General features: G+C 42.7%; 1 protein-coding gene across 6 annotated transcripts; it reads right to left on the bottom strand.

Moving 5' to 3' along the window:
* Nucleotides 1–602: 602 nt before the first annotated feature.
* Nucleotides 603–19,784, bottom strand: SLC16A9 (solute carrier family 16 member 9). Of its 6 annotated transcripts, none has more exons than XM_071563228.1 (7): nt 19,627–19,784; nt 14,732–14,788; nt 12,933–13,160; nt 4,778–4,921; nt 3,784–3,879; nt 1,816–2,724; nt 603–1,388 (listed from the first exon to the last, which is right to left on the bottom strand). In XM_071563228.1, the coding sequence occupies exons 3-7, from the start codon at nt 13,126–13,128 to the stop codon at nt 1,210–1,212; spliced, it is 1,524 nt and encodes a 507-aa protein (XP_071419329.1). In that variant the 5' UTR covers nt 13,129–13,160; nt 14,732–14,788; nt 19,627–19,784; the 3' UTR covers nt 603–1,209. The 6 variants fall into 6 exon arrangements, with proteins under 6 accessions (XP_071419329.1, XP_071419328.1, XP_071419325.1 ...); XM_071563227.1 differs by lacking the exon at nt 19,627–19,784 and adding an exon at nt 18,899–19,085; XM_071563224.1 differs by lacking the exon at nt 19,627–19,784 and adding an exon at nt 18,097–18,255.
* Nucleotides 19,785–24,477: the final 4,693 nt, after the last annotated feature.

The following is a 24,477-nucleotide window of genomic DNA, read 5'->3' on the forward strand; positions in this document are numbered from 1 at the left end:
CTGGAAAGACTTGAACATCACACAGAGTTCCCCCAGTCATACCAGTAAAAAGCCAGCAGACGCACAGGAGTAGCTGCAGCTAGAGAGGCATTAAGTTTCAGGGGCTCTGTCTTCACTGGCTTCTTTGGTGTTCAAGTGTTGCAACTCTTTCCACACCAGCTTTCCCTGAACCTCTTCTGTTAACCCTCCTCCGTGCTTTTTCTTTCTCCCTCTTACCAACTTTTCTCCTTGCTGTATCCATTCTAAAAATGACAGCAGAGATGACATCGCTGTCACATTTTCCCTTTTTTCATCAGGTTTACCTCGTTGAAAGCTCTACTATTTAGTTCCCTACAGTAGGTTGAACCTACTAAACTGTGGTTGTGCAAGAGAGGCCCCCAGTACCTCCAGACTGGGGGTGACTTGCTTACAAACACTCACCTGTGGGTTTCTGTGAGCACATCTTCACTTTGATCTAAAGATTATGAACTTGCATAACCAAGTCAGCATTTCTTTTCATGGTTTCAACAATCATATTTATTCCTTGGTTTAAAACATTTTGGTTCAACAGTTTTATAAACAGACTTCACAAAATGTGCAATATTTATAAACACAGTTCTTAGTTGTAGTGGTAGTAAGAATCTTTACTTTCATCATAATGTTCACTTAAGTTATGCAACACAAGATTGATTTTCTTTCTCCTCTTCTCCCTCCTGCAATTGGCACTTCATTGTAAATTGCAGAAACTTTTAAAAGACAGAAAGTTAATCTAAGCATGATGTTAAAAGCACCTCACCACAGTATTACATTCTAATAAGGCAAATTTTTGTTTTGTAAAGCCTGATTGTGCAACTTGGAGACCTATAAAAGGTGACAGAAATGCCAGCCTTCTATAAGGAACAGGCCTTCATTCTTGCTTTTTCACCCCTCCATACCACCCCCCTTTAAAAAAATGTACAGCTGATAATCCAGCAGGACATACCCCTTACAGGGCAAAAGGAAATTACAGTAGACAAAGGCTGGAAACACGGTGCATAGTAGACAAAATAAGACTGTTTTTAAAAATAACATTAAAAAAAAAGGAAAAAAGAAGAAAAAGGAACCGAACAACAAGCAACAATGGAATTTTTCTAGTGGAAGAGGATTTGTGGGCTTCATAAATAAGTGGAAAATTACTAAAATACTTCGCTATGTAATATAAAAAGGCGCAAAGTGTTTTCCAGTTGTCACCTAAGCACTAGATGCAACTTTGTAGGAGTAAGTATTTGGAGGCAGCTTTGAGCCCTGATTGGTGCAGGCATTCCAGCAGGGCAGTGCTGCCAACAGCAGAAGAAATCCACCCAGTAAGACACAAAAGCCACTGAAATAGAACGCAGTGTCATATTCCTGTGTCCAGTCATAAAACCAACCTGGGGGTGAAAATAAGAGAGAAGCACATTAGTGAGGAGTTAAATATAACACAGCACTGTTAAGTTAGAGGAACATAATGGAAAAATAAATAATAAAATAAAATAATAAAATAAAATAAAATAAAAAATAAAATAAAATAAAATAATAAAATAATGCAATGAAATTAAATGAAATAAATAAAATAATAAAATAAAATAATCCAAACCTATAAGTTTGCTCACTTAGACATGAAATGTGCTTTTCATCAAAGCCAAAAGAGCACAATCAGCTGGTCAGCTCAAGCCAAACAGGCTCTGATTTTTGCTGAAGATTTTGATTTTACCTTTCCACTATTATTAGGAACAACTATAACTACTCACATGCAAATTAATTCTGTCTGGTCTTGCCCAGCTCATGCTCAGTTTGTACTCTCTCCCTTGACCTTACCTACAATTGGTGGTCCGAGGCTATTCCCGAGTCCAGCGAAGAACATCAATATCCCATATGCATGAGTCAGTTTCTCAATCCCCACAGTCTTTGTTGTTACATAAGGAAAAATCGACCAGTTCCCAGTCAGAAAACCCAAAATCCCAGAAAGCATTGCTAATGTAAGGTAACTTTTGGCAAATGGAATTGCAAACAAGGCCACTCCTGTCATTAATAGGGTAGTTACATATAGATATAAAGTGTTAACCCACTTAAAATCTGCCAGTATTCCTAAAACAAGCTTGCCAACAGTAGTCATAATGCCAATAATGGAAATGAGGGGCATATAATAGTCATCTTCATTAATGTTTGCACTTCTTGCTACATCTTCCATGAGCAGAGAAGGAGGAAATCCACCAATATCAAAGAGCAAGATGGCAACAAAGAGAGCTGAAAATACTTTGTTCTTAAAAAGAACCACAGTTTCCTTCCAGTAGGTCAAGTATAGTTGCCACTTCCTTTTGGCAAGTTGCTTGCAGAAGTTTGTCTGTTCTACAACTTTTTTTTTATAAGTGTCTTTCTCATTTACATTTATTGAGCTCAATACATTCTTATTTAAAATGCTATCCTGTTTGCAATCAGGCACGTTGTTCCCACATTTTTCATCAATGTAGCCCTTTTCAAGGATGCTTATATTTTCTTCAATGGTCTTTCCTTTTTCATGGTAAACAAAATATTGGTCTGGGACTTTGTCTGCACATGTTTTTTCTGGTGGAGGAGAACTTGATGACTCCAATGGTCTCATTAGGCTGCCACATGCTAATATATTTAGAGACAGGGCACCAACTATTAGCAGACAGCCATCCAATCCATATAGCTCAATAAGCTCTCTTTGCAATGCTGCATATATGAAGAGTCCAACACTTGAGCCTATAAAAGGAAAATAAGATCAGTTTAAACTGAAGAACTGAGACATTCTTCAACACTAACAAACTTCTACAATTCAGCAGCATTGTCACAGGAATGGTAAGTCATTTGTGCCCCTCTCTCCTCAGTTCAATGAGTTGGTAAACTCATCATTCCTCTTGAAGTTACAGTTTCTTTATTGAGTATCCCCAAAAATCTGAACAATTTATGACAATTAACACTAGCAAGCACTTTAGAAACAAGATCAATTCTATATCTGATTTAAGAAAAACTTGTAAGCCATCCTTCTGCCATGTACTCACACATGTCCCTTCAGGTACCATTTTGAGTTAGCACAGTTAGAATTTCCAACCCCAACATTTTCCCCTTTCTCCTCCTCACTGCCACCTTTCTCCTCTAGAGGCAGGGAGAGACCAGGGGTTCACCAAGAGCCCTCCTAGAAACAGCCCCTGACTGCCTGCTGTTCAAGGAGTGGGTCTTGCATGGTGGGAGTTGAGTCTAAAGTTCATTTTTCTAGGATCACTTTAACATATGTGGACAAAAAGCTGGGATAAGCCTTTGGAAGATTTCAGAATTTAGTTCCTTTTTGACTGCAAAGGAAGAAAATACTACAAATGTAAGCTAAAATTTCAACCACTCCTTTAAGGATGCAGCTAGTATGAGGTTATGGTGGTACAATATTTATATCCTGTATCTCGAAGCTCATTCTCACCTCTGAACTTGTGTATGAAGAGTCCTCTATGGAACACTTCCCCTCTTATTATCCACAAACTACACACGAGTCTGCTCATATTAGAGCCTAACCTACACACGAGTCTGCTTTTATTTTAGTGGATATCCTTTTCTCATCTGTATGGATAACCCATAGCATACATCTGCAAGTTTACATTACCATTTTTAAGCCTGAGTTTATCTATCTCTTCATTACTACTGAAGTTTTCACTTTAGAATTGTTTCAGGAAATAACTGAGAAAAAATATAATCCCTTGTTTTTTATTGCCAAGGTAACAGTAGCTGTATCAGAGTTGAAAAGGTAGAGAGAATGACAATTAAAAGCAATACCTGTTGAAATCAGACCGAGTGCAAGGCCTCTACGTTTGTCAAAGTACTGGCAAGTGATGGTAACTGTTGCAGTATACAAAAGGCCACATCCAAGACCTTGAGAAAGACAGATATAAAGCATGCTATATCCTCTGGGAAATGAATGCTCCTGCTTATGCCCCAGGTAATACAGTCATGAACCCTGGGTACAGAGGTACCTCTTAACTCTGGTTCAGCACCAGCCACACCAGCCTCACACTGACAGGGCAATTGGGCTGCTGCACTGTCCCCGCTGCCTCCCCCGGCCATCCCTGGCACCTGAACCCGTGTGGAGCAGAATGGATTTGAGGCACTCCCTGGGCGAGGTTTGGTGCTGCATGGAAGGTTCCAAGGCTTTCAGGGCTGCAGCTACAGGCACCATGCCCAGCCAGCCTGACACCAGGGCCCTGCTGGCCAGCAAGGTGCCCAAACTCCTGACACAGTTAATTTGGTCAGCCACCCAGAGCAGCCCTCTGCAGCACACAGGGGCAGGTCACCTCCTGCTGGGAGAACAGCACTTCCACGCCTCTAGCACAGCATCTTAGGTTCAATCCAATTATGTGGAGAACAACATTGCTCCCTAATGATCTCTAATTTATCAGATTAGAATGAGTACATGACAGAATCCAGAAGAGATGTTATTCCTTTAAGACTGGCATTTCCTTCATGGCCGCAGAAGACCTGCTTGATTCCAGCCCTTAGGTAAAACCTCAGCTTCTCCATCTCTAATAGCTGTGTCAACAGAAGACAAACTGTTTTCAAACCTTGACGAATATGTACATCATTTTTATCTTTTACTACCTGGTAAGAGCCTGCCTGTGCAACATCCCTCCTTGCCCAAAAGTAAAGTACTGGTTGATAAATCAAGTACCAGACTACCACTGCCTCTGTGAATCAGCTTTTCATCTCATATTCATAAACCAAGACTCAAAAAAATCAAGACTAAGTCTCAACATGAAGAAAAGGCATTTCTTACCAACAACTATCCCATATGAAACATACAGAAAGTATATGTTAGGTGCAAAACTGCTCATCATGAGGCCCCCGGCCACCATAAAGCCACTGAAGATAGCTACTGGCCTTGCTCCAAAAGATGATACACATATACTGCAGACAGGACCTGGAGGAAAAGCAGAGAAAACATTCCTAGTAAATACCAGCATCAGGAGGAACTTCTAAAAAACATCAGTCTGTGGAAATGTTCCTTGTGATAATTATTTAAAAATAGAATTATATTAAATAACAATTCAGGGTGCTCATTTTTACAGGGTTCTTTAAAACAATCAGTTATAAAAACACTCAAGTTCAGGCTTGCCAGATTTTTACTCCAGGACAAAGTGACATCAAGACCAAGAAATAGTACCAGGGATGGGAGGGAAAGAATGAGTAAAACCTTCCTTAAACATGGGATGATAGATGCATACTTGACTGCACCACTGTCACTGCACACTTAAGGACTTGTACAAAGGCTCTGATAATAATCTTCATTTTGAGATACCAAACCAAAATGGACCATCAGCCAGGCCTTAGGAGAGCAGGTATTTTTTGACAGAGCCCCAAAACTGTGCTTCAGAAAAGCAGTATCTGTATTCATCTCGATATTACATTTATAAAACCGAAATGGAAAAGTAATAACTTCTGATCATAATCACAGTAAGAATGCCACCTGGTGCTTACATAGAGGAAATATCTACAGATATATAGACAAACAGTAATCTTCCCTGATTTTTGAGGGAGATAAATACCTGCTAGTCAGTATTCTACCAAGTAACTCTTTAGTACCTATCTTGGTTTCAACTATAAAACTATGGAAAAGAAAAGGCACTTATTGAGAACATTCAGGGCAACATTCAGGAAATTTGGAAGAGGTTTCTCTCTCTCTTCACCCAGTATTTCTTGGTTGTTTAGTTCTCCAAACCAAGAACAAACTGAGGCAGAATTTGTACCCTGCCTCTACTCAGCCAGAACTCTCCTCATAGAAGTTGTCGAACAAGCACTTATTTTCAGTTGTGTGACCTGGAATACACCTTTGAGTCTTAAGTAGCATGCAAGGTTGGTGGACTGCATAAATAAGCAACCAACAAGGGACTTGGCTTGCAAAAGACAATCTGTGTGAAACCCTGCAGTTCCAAGCACTCATACATAAACTTATATATTAGTCCCATGAGTCTAAACTCAGCAACTCTGAGGTTACAAGTTAGATACGCAGATAACTCACATTATTTCAAACAAATAAACAAAACCATCTCACCACCTCTGCATCTCATCTGCATCTCACAGACACTCCACAGCCAACACAATCCACAAAAGCAGTAATTTTGGAGTGTGCCATTTGTTCAAGTTAGTGCTCCCTGAATCACACCGAGCTGAGATTCCCAGCAGATGGGAGGTGAGCCCAGAAAGGTGATAGGAGGTAAACAACAGCTGGAGCCGAGGATGGAGCTTGCCTCGGTCTGCAGACAGGATCGAGCAGCTGGGAATGCAGGCAAGAGTTTCGTGTGGTTACCGGCCACGGGACAAGCAGTTCTGGCAGGCAGGGCACAGATTTGCCAGCAGGTGAAACGATCCTCAGAGACAAGGCAGGTCAGAACTTTTGCCCTACATAAGAGTTTCTCACTAGGGAATGTAAAGGGGAGTGAGTCTGAATTGGGACTTATCCAGGCAAAGAGTCACAGAGGAATCAAGAAAATATTCTGGGGAAGGAGGGTTTATTTGGATTTTGGAAACAATGAAAAAGGAAGATGTAAGCACTTGCTGCTTCTCCAGAGCCAGCACGCTGTGGGAATGAAAGCTGGCCAGTGTAACTTGGGCAGAGTAACTTGCTGAAAACAAAAGCTGAGAGTGTTAGATTGTTGCTGATTCTTAGAATTAATTGCTAGAACTGGCAAATTAAGGTTGGTATGTTTCCCAAAACCACAGGATTTAAAAATAAACAAAGGATTGACTCTGTATTACATAAAAAATTCTTCTACAGTAAAAGAACACTAGGTAGTGATAACATAATTTAATTAAGCAGAGGAATTTGCACTCTTTCTAGTCTTTATTTCTGACCCACTACCTTGCTAAAACAAACTTTATTTCTGTTCTACCTGCTCTCTATATTTTGACACAGCTATTTTCAGAAGGTCTTTGCCAAGCCTGGGGTGGTGGTACTGGTACAGACCTCAATGATCACTGCTAGAGCATCCAAGGTGAAACTGGACCCTCTGACCCAAGCCAGAGCAAGAGACACTCAGAGATGAAGAACATGTCTACATGTGCTGACAAGGACACTCTCCAGTGGAACATCCCTGACAAGGCCCAAGGAGATGCTCTTCCAGTTTCTCTCACTTAAAAAAACTAATCTCAAAGAACAAAAAGTACAAAGAGAACTTTTCGCTTCAATATGGAAAACAACCTGCACAAAACTGAAGAACCTGCTCCAGTGAGCTCAGTATTAATCTGCCATCTCACACAGCAAGAGATCTGGCAGCCCAGCAATGGTTCTGTTTATAAGAAGAAACACCAGTATAAGTATTAAAATAGTTATTATTCTTCTCTGGGTTGAGCAGAAAAATAGCTCCATCTTCCCTTTCACACAAGGCACTGCTTTCACACTCCCCTCATCATACTGCCAGAAAATAAAAGTCACAAAAGCAAAACCCCATGACAGCCAGCATCTTTGTTCTTTCCCTGCCTTCTTGCATTCCTTCCCTTTCTCTGTTTCTCAAAGAGTTGGCACTTTTTGTCCACCAGGCACAGTACCTTCAGTTATTACCATGGTATTTGCACAGGAGTTCACTGTACACAAACATGTTATTCTTTACAAGTAATTGAAGCCCAATGAGTTCAAGGCAGTTAATTCTAGTAAAAATCCAACTTTCCCAGAGTGGGACTGAGACTTGTTCTGTGAACTCCTGCCCTGTGGGTTTTGTTCAGTGGCTCCTGAAGAATGCAGGAGCCCATGTACAGCCACATAGGAAACAGCTCTCCAGGCAGCAGAAGGGTTTTCATTAGCTGACTCTCTTTCAGAAAGACCCTTTCTCATCATAATGTGAACAACATAAAAATAAAATCCCAGTGGAAATCCTCAATAGCAAGCATGAAAAATAGCTTTTAAGCCAGCATTTTGCTCAGTTTGCCAACAACTCCAGGGGTTAGGACTAGAATTAGAATAATATTTGAAGACATTGATAAATATTTACCTCTTTTACAAAGAAAATCCCTGGGGCTCTTTCCTTTCCAAAGTTTTGCATCTTAAAACTAGGCCAAACTCTTATCAAAAAAGATACCAGCCCAGCTGATAACAATGACAGCTAACTCTAGGAAGAAAGACTCAGGAGCCAGGACTCTCCTCTGACACAAGCTGTCACAGCTCGACAGTCAGCGACACAATTATCAGGCTCTGCAGGGGAGCAGTCAAGAGGATTCCTAGACAAAATGGGAAAAACAGTAGAAAGATGGGCTTTCATAGTAGATCTTCATGCAGAGAGACCAGAGAGGAAGAACACCTAGAAGGATTCATTTGTACATTGGTATTTTTATTATTTTGAATAAAAGACTTTACTCTCAGGGAGACCTCGATGTGACAGTGAGTCCTTCCTAAGATGTGAAAACAGTCATCTTCTGCTCACATAGGAACTTTATAACTACCACAATCTGCTGACCTCCTGACAAGCACAAACTTGTTTTATGGACATCAAGAACTAGCAGTCTCTTCCTCAATATTTTCACATGAAGAGAGAAAAATCTGCAAATCAACACTCCCTTCCTCTACTCTCTCATCTGGAGGGTCCTCCCTCTCTCACCTCATACACACACAAACCCTTTTGCTAAACAAACAATATTGGACAGCTGAGTTATTTTTCTTATCACCTGCATTAATCTGACCCACCCTACTGTTGGTATCTGTCCGAGCCTGTTGGCACTGTGGAGTGGAGGCAACACTCATGGACTGCACATAAAATCCACTGGACAGAATACAAAAATACTTCTTGCATATCAAGTGCATTTCTAAAACCTGGTTATAATAAATATAATATTCTCCAAATGTTTGTAGTCTGATATGAATATAGATCAGCAAAAGAGCTTTTTACACAGGACAGCAACTAACACCCAACTGATTGGAAAGACTGCTCCTTTCTGATAAAGTTATTCTATGAACCAGGCTCCCTTTCAGAGGAATCTTTGGGACACCCTCTCCCCCCAAAAACTATGTACAGCTTCCATACTTTACAGTGGGGGCTATGTATATTATGAGGGTTTTGTCCAAAAATATGCACATGTTGCAAAGGCAGTTTTAGAGTGGTAAAAATCTTACTTGAAAATGCAAAATTAAGCTTTTTAAACATGTAACACTGAATTCCTCAGATCAGCAGAAACACCTCATCAAGTTATCAAGACATGCCTCTCCAGAGAGAAGCTTCCCTTTGTTCTTTCTCCATTAATAAAGGAAAGTAGGAATGGGAGACATTTCTGGTGTCTCCTCCTATGCTAAATACTGTGAAGTCAACTCTTACCATAAACAGCTGTGGTGCCTATTACAGGCGCCAAGATCTTTGTCTGTTTTGCTTTTAACAAGTGTTAACATGGATCATATTCAATTTCAGGCTCCAAATGGATGCAAAATTAGGAACACTTGGTACAGGAGAAACACACAATCTTCAAGAATGTATATAAATATCCTCCTCTAGCCTGTTTTAGAAGGGGAAACACACTGAGCTTTTTCAATTTCTTCACATGCAACAAGCCCTGGAGCCATGTGCCACATCTGCATAGTCTGACCAATGCTGTAACACCTCATTCTGTAGAGGAGGTCTCACCTCTGCCCTGTACAGTAACACTGATGCTTTTCTTTCCCTGTGTTAGGCACATTTCTTCCAATGCACTGTCAGGTGGTGTTACACAAAGTTACAACCCAAGTCATCCTACCGGGAACAGATCGGCCAGGTGCCTGTGCCGTTGCCTTTTGCAGCTGAGGAGGTGAACAGTCCAGCTCAGGGCTGAACACTGGCCTCAGCAGTGCTGGCTGTGCTGTGAGCAAAGACAGAAATCGAACACCAGGCGGTCAGGAAATTCATCCCAATAAACAAGGTGCTGGACTGGGTTTCTATGTCTCGAGTCTAAGTTTAGCTCATACACAAGTCAGAAGTAAACATTTTAGAAAGGATACTAGTGCAGCAAACATCAAAGGGCTCACTAGCATCAGCTGCTTAAAAAAAAGTTTAGGACTACATGTACAGAACATTTTTCATGCCAGATGCCCTACATGTCACTTTCTCTTTGGTGAAATTACAGTTCTAATACAGCAAAGTGACTGAACCTACCTTTCTCTGTAACTGATGGTAGCTAATGAATGTGATTGCTGGTGCTATCAGTAATAAAAGTCTTCCTAATAAAATGGGCATTCACTTATTTCCTTTCTGTAGCTGCAAGTCCACCATAACTCATTCTTTTCCCAGTCTGGCACCTACAGCTTCAGAAAGCTGATGTTAAGTTTAAGAGAGCTCACAGAAGAGTCATAATGGCTCTCCAGAAAAGTCTTAATTAAAAGTGTGGGAGCCTGTTGTGTCAATGGCAAAAAGACCGTATCAAGGTGCAGGCTTTAAAGAAAATATAGAAGGAATTTGATTGCATTATCTAAACATCCATCATAGTAATCCAAGGGTACTTCAAAATACAGTACTTAAAAATAATATTATTCATCAGCTGAACACTAAAACAAAGCAATTTGTACCATAAGATTGCATACTTTAAAGGGAGAAATTAATTACTGGGAGAAGTTGTAAGAGATGGAAAATGCACTAAGTAAACATGTTCAAAATCAAATGAGCATTACAGTAATTTCTGCATGCAACGAGAATTGCTTTAAGAGTATTGATACTTGTTTATGTCTTTGGATAACTAGATCAGAGACTAGACACCAAAATAAAGGTGGAGAAAGGAACAAACAGCAAATACTAGAAGAGAAAGTTGCCCAGAGAAGCTGTGTTATCAGAGATTTGTTTTCAGCCAACTGTGATGGTATCAAGACAATTAAAAGGCCCTCACTGTACTTTTCTTTGAAGGCATTAGGTATAGGAATTATCATGAAGCTTCCAAATGTCGAACTGGAAGAATAGAAGCACATGGACAGACACCACTCCTCCTAACCTGTCAAAATTTCATTCAATCATTGCATAACAAAATCAGTTACAACAGCACCTTTGATTTGTCTTATTCAGTCACAGAAGTTTCTATTTGGAGCTGTTGTGTTGTGATTTAACCCCAGCCAGCAGTAAAGACCATGCAGCTGCTTAGCAGGACTGGAGACAGAATTGATTGGAAGGGTAAAAGCTGGAAAAGTCATGAGTTGAAATTAAGACAGTTTAATGAGGAAAGCAAAAGCCACACATGGAAGCAAAGCAGAACAAGGAATGAAATCACTGCTTCCCATGGGCAGGGAGGTGTTCAGCAGGGCCCCAGCCCACATAACTGTTACTTGGGAAGACAAACCTCATCACTTCAAACATCCCTGCTTCATCACCCCAGTTTATATACCGAGCTTCATGTCCTATGATCTGGAATATTCCTTTGAGAAGTTGGAGTCACCCATCCTGGCTATGTCTTCTCCCAACTTCCCATGCACCCCCAGTATGGCAGTATGAACAGCAGAAAAGGCCTTGGCTCTGTGTAACCCCTGCCCAGCAGGAACAAAAACATCTCTGTATTATCAACCTTGTGTTCAGCACAAATCCAAAACACAGTCCCATACCAGCCATGAAGAACAAAATTAACTCTTACCCCAGTGCAAACCAGCACACCTACAAAGCACACTACTCACAATTGCTCACAGTAGGAAGACAGAGGGCACTAAGAAATCTGGAAAAAAAATTGGTTACATACAGGAAGGGGCACTGAGGCTCTTACCAGTGCCACAGAATTCTGGTCTCCTGGGAGAGGACTTCTCTTGCAATTCCTTCCTGCCTGTTTTTTTCTTCAGTAATTACCTTGTGTACCCTTATTTTCCTCCCACTTCACTCTCTCAAGTTTATTTCAGTCTTGATGCACTAATAACAGGAGTTAATACCCTTACAACAGAAAAATAAAAAAGCACAATGGAAGAGCAGTCTATAGTCCTTTATCCACTCATACCCTGAGAATGAATCCATAGTCTTCCTGTGGTTAACAATCCACCTGCCTTTGCCTGTCTCTATTCTGACTAATGATATAAAGCCCCAACAGATGTGACACCAGTATTTGGCCAGTTACAGTGTCATACAAAGCAGTGGTCTTTATTCAGGTCTTTATTTGAATGCCAGCTTTCTTTTAAGGAGATATTCCTCAGAATCCTGAGTTGCATTTTGCCCATTAAGTTGCATAATTGCTTTTGCCCACAGCAGTTGCTCTGCTGACAGGCAATTTTCTCCAGATTCAGCAAAAAGATAATAGTTCCCATGGTGAATTTTTGAAAAACAGAAGTTAGTGATATGACCCAGTACAACATCCAGGCTCAATGCTAAAACAACAAACTGGACCTGTGGAATTTCAAGGTGGTGTTTTATTTCCCTAAAACTTTAGTGTTACTCTCCAAGTGACAATGTCTTATTGTAGAGAAGCTTCAAGTAAAGTTGTTTTATTTAATAATACTGTTAGCCATACCTTTCCAGGCTTCAAAGGGAGTTTTTCTCAGACAGTGGAAAGGAGCCCTCACCCACCCAAGCTGGTGGGTTTACCTCTAGAGCTGAAAAACTAGTAACTGATTTATTGACTTTTTTTTTCATAAAGCACTTGAACCATTTCAGACTTAACAGTTTGTTCTGATTTTAAAATACTAATGCAAATATTGTATTAAAGCCTCATTTGAAAAAAAATCCTATCAACAGAATTACCATTCAGTTTCCCACAGTTTGGTTTTCTAGTTTATTCAAATACAAAAGCTTTGAATTTCCTAAGGGGAATATTTTTATTGCTCTTTTACCTTTACATTGCTTTGGTTTATGCATAGTGGAACAATAAATGTAATCTTCTTACCCATCTTGACCTAAACCAAAAATGCAGCATCCTCATTCTATCATTTGCAGCTATCTTTGATATAATTCCAAAAGCACACACAGACAAAAGCATCTATTGGAAACACTCCAATTTAAGATAGGCACTGCTTCTGCACTTACTGGCAAGCAATCCAATTCCATTTGCTAGTGATCCAACCCAAGCAGTCTTGCCTTTCCCTTCTCCGAAAACATCCAGCCATTCCAAGTACAGGACTCCCACCGCCAGCGGTGACCCATAACACAGGAACTGAGTGAAGAAGGAAACGAGGACAACGACCCAGCCCCAGCCACCATCGGGGGGTTTCCGAAACACCATCTTGTCAGGCAGTGCAGAGGGATGGGCAGAACCTGTGCGAGCAGAAACCGAACACAGCATCAGAAATGTGACTGACCAAGGTGTGCTGATACAGGTGAGCTGCACAGAGAAGTCTACATTTGAACAGAGGATTATTTCAATCTATTTTTAAGAAACAGAGGTACCACAGCACATGGGCAATGAAAATTAGAAGCACCGTTTGGTACTTCTACTCTGCCTGCATGATAGAGACACACACAAAGCACAGTAACTCATACATACATCAGCACTGTATTACAGAAAAGGGAACATTTTCTTTACTGAGTGTTAACTAGGCTTTGTGAAGACCTCAGGCATTAATACCTGCCATAGTTCAACAACAGAACCACATGTTCCCCTGCTGCTAATACCATGGATATCCTGGGTGAAGCACACAGGCTTAAAAGACAAGAAAACCTACTAATATAAAACAATCCCAATAAACAACTTCGGATTTAAAAAAAATCACAAGTATAAAAATATCAGTTAAAGATCATAAAAAGAAAAAAATTTAAAAAAAATCTCTACTTAAGTGTCACCTCAGCACATTGCCTTGAAGATTAATGGGGTGTTTGCCACCAGATAGTGTACTCTGGAAGGGACAGGCCAAGAGGAAGACTGACATTTTGGCTATAGCAACAGTTTAGTACTCTGCTCTGTTAACAAAGTGACATGTAGAGGAGCATTGCATCCAAAACCCCTTCGTATATATCAGTGAAGTGTGTTCTAAAACTGTGTACAGGTGTGGCTTATGTGCCAAGACATGACAGCATTTAACATGCACAGAAAAATCTGCTATAACCTGTTATGGTGTCTGCTCTCTGTGCAGCTGGCACACATCACCCTTCCCCAAACTGGCAACCACATCTTGGGTTCCACAAATACCTCCTTTACTGCTTTGCATGGCATGATCCATCACCAAGGCATCTATGGCTTTAAGTAACCTGCCATCCTCAGGTTTAGTTTGCGGATACTCCTAAAATCCACCAAATAATTTAGAGGTTTTCCAGGCTGCATTGCTTTGGAGTTTGGATGACTTCAATGATCTCGTGAGTTCCCCTGTGCACACAACTAACCTGCCCTCCCTATCTACAGGGAAGATCACAAAACTCATGCTCTGTTCCTGCCTCTGTCACTAACCAGATATATGAGTCTCAACAATTTTATTTTCTTTACCCTGAAAGATAGAAAAAGATAAGGTCTCACCCTGTACTCTTCATGAGATATTCTCAAGGACCATCTTCACACTGCAGCTTACGCATTAAAGCTGCAGTAACAGCTCTTCTCTGGGAGACTCCCAAGAGGCAAAGCAGAAAAAGAAATGCATTGCACTGCCTTTTTGACTTACAACCCAGAGGAAATGGAAAAAAAATACTGGTGTATGAAAGCAATGGTGTAAACAAGTAAACAATAATGGAATTTCCATTCAAGCTCCTCACAGTCTTTGCTTTTTTAAGAATTTGCACTGAAAACTTACAAAAAGAATACAGTACAAAATGTCGAGGAATAATTGTATAGAGACACAAAAAAGACAGGTTCTAGTTTACAGATGCACTTAAATGGTACTTTGAAGATAGATACTTACAGATGATGGCAAAAAGTCCTTCAGTTTCCTATAAATGTAACTTCAGGTGGCAACTACCTGCAGAAAAACACCGGAAAACACAAGTTTTCAGCCAAAGTATCACTGGAACAGTTAACACAACCGAAGAAATGGTGGCTTCATATTAAATTTCTTCTTTTTAATATCTTTTCAGAGGAACTTCAGAAACAAGCTATCTCAGTAGACAAGTACTGATCCCCTGCCATTAATTAACAGTTGACAGTAGCCTTGAGCCCCAAAATAGCAAAAACATTGTCTACTAATGTGAAGTAAATTTTGACATTCTAGGTCCTTTGGGAATGATTTACAGTTTTAACATACTGACTGTCCTTCAAGAGACCATATTCTCAGTTACAAACATTACAAAGTTATTTGCTTAATTTTTAAATGTAAGCCCTGACTTACTGGCTCCAATGTCTGGTGAATGTCCCTCGTCCCATAAGATGCCAGGATGACAGCTGGGATAGACAGAACTCACACCATACCATATAGTACTTTAGGTACTTTTCTATAACAATAACCTTTATACAAAAGGGGTTCCCCATCTTTCTGCACAAAATATTTGAGCTATTTGAATCCAGTCACTAAGACCTAACCTATGCATCTCTCTGTGCATTAAGTAATTATAATTTGCCTTGTTTTGTAGCTGCTTAGAGTGAAAAATAGTGGAAATAAGTAATAGCTTCAACAACATACACTGATACAAAGCAAGGAAGTTTTCAGAAAAACTCTAATATCATGAATGTAGGCAGTGAATAACCTCAACTCATTTGTTTAAAAAGTAACTTTTAGTAAACAAGCACATTTTGGCTGTTATTTGTTGTCATCCACTGCACTGATGTCCTAACATTTGGCACAAAGACAACTCTGAATCCAGTTCTGCTATACTAAACATTTGATGGGGATGAAGCAAGGATAGGGCAGGAGAGGAAAAAAGTTTTTGTAGACTTAGGTCACATAATCTTTTCCAATAGAAATACTAAAAAAGCCTCTGGATTAGTTCCTCATCTGCTGCAATGCTGCACAGCATTACTGACTTCAACAAACTGCTCCAAATTTATTGCAGCAAAAGTGGTGACCTTCTACATCCTGACATCTCCTATTTTGCACCACAGATCTTTTTTGCATCTTTTAGTTAAACAACAAAATTTCAGATACCAAAACCATCTCTATTTTCTAAATGCTTCAAGCTATTTATCATCTGCAATTTTCAAGTAAAAAGTAAAGAACACCATCATTTTCCTTCCCAGAAATCATCCTCCAAGAAGAAACAGATCTATAAACTCCTAGAGTCTGTTTTTAAGGGCTGATGTGACCTGGCCTTCCCTTCCCTTTCTTGCAGGTTGCTCCTTCACCTCACACTGCTGTGTGCCTATTGCTTTAACTGAGGTGTATTCTCTAAGTCACCTGAAGGCACAAAGCCTTCCTGTAGAGAGCCCAGAAGATGAGACACCTGTGTGAGGAGCCCGTTGCCCAGAGCCCTCTGCTACCATACATAGTTAAAGATGTCCCAGTCAACCAAGCTGCTGCTGGGACTGGGAATATCAATCCACTTTCTAGGGGTACATTGTTTAATGCTTCCATGAGAATGACAAGTTACAGTGTAACAGCTCAGTAGCAGGGACAAGAACTGACAGAGGGAATTGCACCTTTGCTATTCCCAACACCACTTGCACAGGCATCAAATCTGTGCGTCAACTTGGGAGGGATCCAAAGAGCCTTTTACTATTTTCTGTCTGTGCAGGAGAAGGACACAGACTGAGCAGATAAATGTGACCACCAAAAATTAGGAAGCAGAACCCCACACAGAAGAGCGAGCTCAATAGTTTTGTTTTCCCTCAGAGCCAACTAGGAAGACTTGTGTGATCCTGGAAACAGAAAACAACCATGAGTTTAAGATTCAGGTGGGAACAATTTCACAAATCTTGCTGTTCACAAAACCGAGGGATATTGTTTCACCCTCCAGGAAACCTCATTACATTAAAAATAGTGAAATGGAGACATGAAGCATAAAGAATTAAACACTTACTTAAAGTTTGGTCAGAAAAAGCTTTTCAGTGAGTTGTACTCACTGCGAATAAGAATCAGAGGAAGAGAGCTGCTTGATGAAAGCCTTTACCAACCACAACAAAAAGAAACCCTAGAGAACAAACTGAACAACAACTTTAATGTGGAAAGAGAGAGGTGTCTGGCTGCAACTGTTTGCTTTTCTCTGAGCAGCATTATCACAATAATGAGCTCTCTTTCCATAAATCTTAAAATTTGGCTTAAAGATGACAGAGGAGCAAGAAAAAAAGAACAGAAGTATGACTGAAACATTAGCCCTCAACACAGAAACTTGTATTAATCTGTGGCAAAGGGAATCTTGAGAAAGACAGTAGCAATATGATTGTTTCCAGCTTGTTATTTGTGCAACCAGAGCCTGGGTGAGTGTGCTGCTTTCTGCGAGAAGCACATGGCTGCAAAGAAAGCCAATGTCAGCAGAAACACTGCATGATTAACACTCTGCTACTCCAGTTTTGCAAGGCACTGGTACAAATCAAGACAGAATGGTAACATCCCTGTTTTTGAGCTGAATCAGATTTCTCTTAAATTTCTATTTATTTTTCAGGCAAGTTCTTACAATTATCATCTGAAGTTTCTGTTACCCTTAGCTTGCAAGTAACACTCAAAGCATGAGAGTGGCTGTGATACATTACAGGGGTTTTTTTAACACACTCAGCATATCCAAACACCTGCACACATACTGATGTGACAGCATAAGTGTTAAATTCACTAAAATAGATGCATTTGTACTGGCATCAGATTTTATTTTAACTGATGTTATAACCAACAGGTAGCTTCCCATGTTTAATTAAGTTCTTACACGCTGAGTATATGTATTTCCCCTCCAGTTCTCAGCACTCAAGTCTACCTATTTCTTATGCTTTTCTACTTGCCCTTTTGCAAGCAAGAGGCTCATCAACATGTTTCCTTCCATTTCTGCCTCGTGAATTTTAAAACAAAACAAAATACCAGAACAAAACTTATTAACAACATTATAATGTTCTTCTATTTTGCAAAACTAGTTCACATAAAGAAGTACCAATGGGGCAGCACATAAACCAGCCAACTTTGTAGGTATCTGTCAGCTCAGCAGAACCAGTCCTACCTGTTTCCAGAGCCTCACTGCCCCAGAGGGGATGGAAAACCCCCCTGCAAGTATACCTGCCTGTCGGACACTAGCACACATCCATGCAGGCAGACGAGAGCCGGCGCTGCTATAAACCACCAGCCAACATAATTTAGCAGAAGACAACTCCTCTGCAGAACGAGAGCGCGGTGTGCATCGCCTTACGCATCACAACCTGCGAGGGCTCCCGTCGGCATCCGCTCTCTCAACCGGTCCGTGCCCTTTGGTCAGGTCCTCCGTGGGGATGAATGGCCTCTTATAGCCCCCGGCTCGCCTCGCCTCGCCTCTGCCCACGCCCTCGGGGGCCAGCCCCCAGCTCCGCTCCGCAGGACTGCCTTACACATTGACGCCTTCCACTTCCAGGCCAGTTTCGACGGCAATCGCTCATCCGCGCAGTGACGCGCACCACGAGGTGACTGAAGGTCGCCCTCGCCGTCCCGATGCCACACACAGGGCGAGGCAGGGTCGTGTCACGCTGCTCCACTCCCGGGCAGCCTCAGCTTCCCAATGCCAATGGGCACTTGGGGTGGGCACGCACCAGGTGCTCCTGGCAGGTGCTGACACCACACACCGCTCAGTACCCACTGGATGCCGACAGGGGACACCGGGAGGCACCCACAGCCAACACCGAGGGGTGCCCGCAGCCGGCACCGAGGATGGACGTCGATGGGCACCGGACGGGATGCGGCTGCCCCGGAGGCGCCCACGGACGGCGGCGCGTTCTGCGCCTCCCCCGTTCCCCGGAGCTCCGGAGACCTCGCAAGGACCCCTCGGGCCACCGGCCTGTCCCGGCCGCCCCCGTCCCCGCCCCGGACCCCGGGGCAGCCCCTACCGGAGGGCAGAGCAGAGACGGGCCGAACCGAACCGGGCGGAGGCGGCCCCTGCGGGGGCTCCGTCCGCCCTCCGCGGCCCCTGCCAGCCCCTCATTATCCTCCCCCAAATCGCGGGTCCCTCCGAAGCGGCGCCGTCCCCGTTACCTGCGGGGCGGGCGGCCCGTGGGACGGGGGGCAGGAGCCGCCCCCGGGCGCCGGGGCAGCCCCGCATCCCGGCGCGGCGGGCGGGCCTCGGCCGGCACGAACCGGTTGTAACTCGGGCGGGGGAGGAGCCGCCGGGGGCCGCCACCGCCTCCGCCCGCAGCCCCGGGGAGAGGGGGCGGCCCCGACCCCCGACTCCCGCCCCGCCGGGGCGGGCGTTCCGCTCGCACTCACCTCCATCGCGGCCCCTGCCCTGCTCCTGCTCCGCGGGCAGACCCCGGCCCCGCCGCCTCCCCCAGCCCCGCGCTCGCCGCGGAGTGGCGGACACGGCTCCCCGCCCGAGGGTCGTCCCCAGCCCGGGGCCGGGCGGGAGCCGCCCCCGTTCCCCGCAGAGTCCCGCCCGCCGGGTGCCCCCGCCCGGCCCCGCCACCCTCGGCGAGGGCCTGGCCCCAGGCACGGTGACCCCCTACCGCCATGCCCTGCTCCTGGCACTCGCACGCCCGCGCCGAGGCCCGGGAGGCACCGCAGGGACAGGGTCCCTCGGGCACAGCCGCGGCGCGGAACCCGCGCGGGTACCAAAGGCAGCGGGACCGCCGCAGGACGAGGATGGGCGCGGCCTCCCCGCCGCCACCGATGCCAAAAGGCTGCAAACTTGCGCTGCAGTCATGCAGGGATGCAGCGCACGTGTAGCACTGCAATCCCAGCCTGCCAGCTCGGAGGAGACAACTCACCCGTGGATCAGCGCATCCACCGTCTTTAGATGCTGTCTCATCAAAACCCTTGCCCTGATGAGCGTGCATGGCAACTATAGCGCTGTCAGACACACGGCAAGGTAGGTGTCAGCTCGCCCAAGTTCAGCCACCTGCGACTTCCACCCTCCAGACTGCAAAGTGTTGCAGGAGCTGACTAAGCAGGCAGCAAGCATCAGGCTCTACCTGTGGCGTGTTCAGCATGACAGCTCGGCTGCTACCTCTACCCAATTAGAGCTCAGGTACCCAGGCACTGCAGGTGGAAATACAAACATTCCCAGGGCTGAGTGAAATTCTGAGAACTGAAATATTCCTAGACCTGAAATGCTGATGCAATCTCAGACGTTCACAGCCTCTGCAGTTCCTAAAGGTATGGCATGAGTTCCCTTTCTGACCTGCAGTCCAAATGTACTTCTCCATGTGATATTTACAAAGGTTCATGAACTTCAAGTATCTTCGAGAGTGTCTAAATCCACACCTCACAGTGTTCCTGTAAATATTAAAATTAATACTTGCTACTGGAAGGACTGACGGAAGGATGACACAAACTCAAGACTCACTTCTAAGACATTCAGCTGGCATAGGGTTCAGTTACATGTCAGAAAGGGCAGCCAACTGAAGGAGGAGGGGGGAGAAGAAAAGATAACAGGAACTCAGAACTCTAGAAAACTGTTTCAGGGAGGAGAACTGAAATACATGTCATATGCCTGAAGAGAAGGCAGAGGGAAAACATGGTAACATTCTTTAAGAACTGTAAGAGGTTACTGTGAAGCAAAAGAAATTAACTGTTCTGCATATACATTAGAAAACTAGAAGAGGTGAGTGGGCTTAAACTTCACCCACAGATAACTGCATTAGATATTAGGAGAAGACAAGGTAGCTCGCTACTGGCAGAGATTTCTTCAGGAGAACACAGCACTTCAGGAACACACGTGCACTGGGTTGCTGAAACAAATGACTGAAGACAGCTGCCCAGAGAGTAAACAGCCTCTGCTGGCTTTGAGTGCTCCTTGGGCTCCAGGACACAGGCTGAAATCGAAAGGCTAACAGAAATCTTTCCACAGCCACAAGAGATAGCTGGGAAACAAGAATTCTGAAGCAACCATCCAAGATGTGCTGTTTCCTACACTCTAACACAAAACCTTTTTGCCTGCAAGTGTATATAAAGCTCCAGGTCCCATTACAGTGCTTGATACAGAAGCTTAAAAATTAGTGTTGTGGGCTCAAATTGAACATTCTCTCTAGCAAAACTGGTTACGAGCATCTGAAAAAAATCAGTGTATTCACAAATTCACAATGCTTTATCTATAAGGGAACATCCAGAAGAGTTAAGGCACATCAGTGACAGAGTGCATTGACATATTGTAGTTCTTTATGCAGAGGGAGCAGGACCAGTCAGATGCAAACTAAACCGAGTTTAGATGACGGGCAGCTTGGGACCTGAACAAGAAACCCCACTGGAGAATAAAAATGCACTTGAAATGAATATATATTGATCCTAATTGCTTTGCTCTAACTTCTCTGGATGTCCTACTGATGACAAGTCCTCTGCTTTCAATTAAACTCTGGTTTAATATGAATATGCCAGCCAAGTATATACAATGATTCTGAGAGGGCAACTTTGCTGGCAAGAGATAGAACTGTGAAAACAAGCAACAGAAACAAAAGGTAGGAGGAAAGTCCCTCCTCCATGTCTCCTTTGTCCCTTGTTTCATAACCAGCAACACAGCTCTGTTCAGCTCTAGGTTTCTGCTCCCTTGGCCTACAGTATTTTGGCAACCGCCATTTGGCTTAGATTTCAGATCATTGATTAATCTTCACATTTCTTCTCTTTAGAAACCCTTCCTGCAGGGCCTTCAAAGGCAAGTGAATTGTAACAATGCCATAGTGGCACCGTTCATAACTACACTTTTGTCCCATGCATCACCAGAAGAATTTTTAAACCCTCACTTTAAAATAGAAAATGAAGTAAAATATTGAATAATTCCTATAAACTGCTTTCTCCCCAAGCCTCTGAGGGTTTAAGAATCCAAGGATAAAAGTACACATCTAGCATGACTAGGGATGAGAGCAGCACCTAGTTAAAATTTCACCTTAGTTTTGGTACACTACAGTTGCAGGATGTGCAGTTCTAGGTCACTTGCAGCTGTACCAGCATACAGATCAGCTAGGAATGTTCTCTACTTCACAGACAGTGCAGCAGCAGCTTCTGAAGGTACAGAGAGGAAATTTAGAGAGTGTTCGTAGAGCCATCTTGGAAGGAGTCCTTTCCAGCAAGGAATGCAGCTGAACACCCCAAATCTGACCAAAAGGAATTATCACCCGGTGTAAAGAGGGGTTTTGTTTGCTTGTTTGTTTTTAAAAGAATGCCCAGGTTCTGCAATGGAGGAAAAATCTCAAAACATAAACCAATTCTAAATGTTTGATCCACTATTGTCCTGTAATCTGTGGTCCAGACTGGGGAGCATCCTTTTGTACCTCTGCAGTCCTTACACAATCTGCGTAGGAGAGGAGACTCTGGAATGAAAAGGTCAAGCTAATATGTGCAAAGTCCATTGCCATCCTAGGTGTTTTGTTAACTTACTTGTGGAAAATGTCCATTAATGATTGAAGGGGAGAAAAATAGATGAGGAGAACAATCAGTAGTTTGACTAGAGTTTAATTTAAGCAGATATATTAAATATTGATGCACTCACAGTCTAAAGGACACTCATTTGTCTTCAGCAGCCTTAGAATTGTTATAAATTAACACTTCATGTGAGAGGTGGAAATCATGAGGCTTGTCCAGTGCTGTTTGACCACATTAAGCAGGGTCACTACACCTTCTCTCCAATTTGTGTGAAAGGGAATAAGACTATTTAAGCTGCAAAGATCACAGATTTCCTATGAGATACCAGTAAAGCACCACAAAGCTCCCTGGTGCCATCGTGGCCATGCTGACAACAAACTTTGCCTACTTTGTTTGGGGAGATGCAGATTTAATGGCATAACTGTCCCTCCCACCCAGTCTGGCTGTCACTGCCAACATACCACCCAAGGTGTCCACATCACCATCTTCTGCAGAGGTCCCATAATATGTGCAAGGCTTGAAGGAGGTGATGAAATGAACTGTGTCACCAGTCTAACCACTGTGTGACAAACTGTTGAGCAATGCTCAAGAAAGATGGAGAAGGACAAAAGCATGTAGTGAAAGGACTAGGGGGAATGACTTTAAACTGACAGAGAGCAGTCTTAGATTAGATAACAGAAAAAAATTATTTACTGTGACAGTGATGAGGCACTGAAACAGGTTGCCCAAAAAAGTTGTGGCTGCCCCATCATTTAAGGCCAGACTGGAAGGAGTTCTGAGCCACCTGGTCTACTGAAAGGTGTCTCAGCCCATGGCCAGGGGGGTTGGAACTAGATGATCTACAAGGTCCCTTCCAACTGAAACAATTTTATGATTCTATGATTCAAATCCTGATTTTTAATTAGTTTTCCATGTTAGTCTTCAAATCTATACATATGTGCAAAATAAACATCACATACAAACCCTTGCAAAATTTGTAACAAAAGAAAAGCAGTAGTCACACCGGTTGGAAAACTTATAATACCTTTTTTTTCACCACTTTTATGTGACTGAAAGGCTTTTCTGGTTCTTACACTACCCATATAGGTAATGAGGGCATTACCAGGCAAGGGTAAAGTTATCTAATAAAAGTAATTTTAACTAGCTTCTCACTTGAATACTCTTGCAACACAACACAATCAATGAATATAGTTGCATGGAGTGTTTTTTTTGAAGATGTAGGAGTGGTCTCAACTCATGTCAAGGGAGGTTTAGGCTGGGTATTAGACAAGACACCAGAGGGTGGTTGGGCATTGGAACAGACTCCCCAGGGCAGTGGTCACAGCACAAGCCTGACAGAGTCCAAGAAGAGTTTGGATGACACTCTCGGGCACATGGTGTGACTCTTGGGAATGGTCCTGTGCAGAGGCAGGAGCTGCTCTTGATGATCCTTGTGGGTCAACTCCAAATCAACTGTGATCCTATAAACTTGCTTAGTAAAAGCTTGTTGTAACAAACAAGGGAACTATGACAATGTTTACACAGTATAATCTTATGAACCTGCTGCATACATTTGCATTCTCTAAACTGAAGAAGGAACTATTTGGGTTTGGTAAATAGTGAAGTTTTACATATTAGAACATTAAGGGAAAATCACTGTAATTTAAAGCTATTTTTAAAATCACATATACTTCAACTAAAATACACTAGTGCACTTATAATGAGAAATAAGTGCTGGCAGCATGAACCACATCTGCTAAAATTGTGAAATCGAAATAAAATTAGCACTGTATCTGCAAGCAAGGGAATTTATCAGTTCTATTTTCTTTCAGGAAACATCTAGTAGAACATTTTTGTTATGGCTTAGGTCCCTCATGACCTCTAGGTTTACCGTAAATTTACTAAGATCAATGCCAGTACAAACCACAAGTGCTATTTTTACTGAGATATGAATTTTCAGTTGTTCAACCCCATCTTCCCATTCCCATTAAAGCTAATCCTCAGTTAAAATGGTGCAAATCATACCGGGATAGCTCAGAATGCACTCACTATTGTAGGAAAAGGATTCCATCTTCTATACAGTCATAAGAGTAGACCTTACAAAAGAAAGGCAAAGGGTCAGGGCCATCTCATATAGGAGTGAATCTTGCATATATGAGCATGTATGGTTACATTAGTCAAAACCACAGCATATTAAAAAAAATCACAATACATAAATAAACAAATCGCTTCTGGAGAAAATAACTTCCTTTTTCAGCATGTCATACCTCTCTCTGAGCTATAGC

The sequence above is a fragment of the Pithys albifrons genome, chromosome 9, assembly GCF_047495875.1.
Source record: "Pithys albifrons albifrons isolate INPA30051 chromosome 9, PitAlb_v1, whole genome shotgun sequence".
In the NCBI taxonomy this organism is placed as follows: Eukaryota; Metazoa; Chordata; class Aves; order Passeriformes; family Thamnophilidae; genus Pithys; species Pithys albifrons.

Excerpts from the sequence above, each read along its gene's own strand:
- SLC16A9 (XM_071563228.1), bottom strand. The coding sequence starts at position 13,128 with ATGGTGTTTCGGAAACCCCCCGATGGTGGCTGGGGCTGGGTCGTTGTC. Across the intron at positions 4,922-12,932 it reads TGGAATTGGATTGCTTGCCA|GTCCTGTCTGCAGTATATGT; the intron begins GTAAGTGCAGAA and ends CTTTTCCTCCAG. Across the intron at positions 1,389-1,815 it reads CCTCGGACCACCAATTGTAG|GTTGGTTTTATGACTGGACA; the intron begins GTAAGGTCAAGG and ends TTTCACCCCCAG.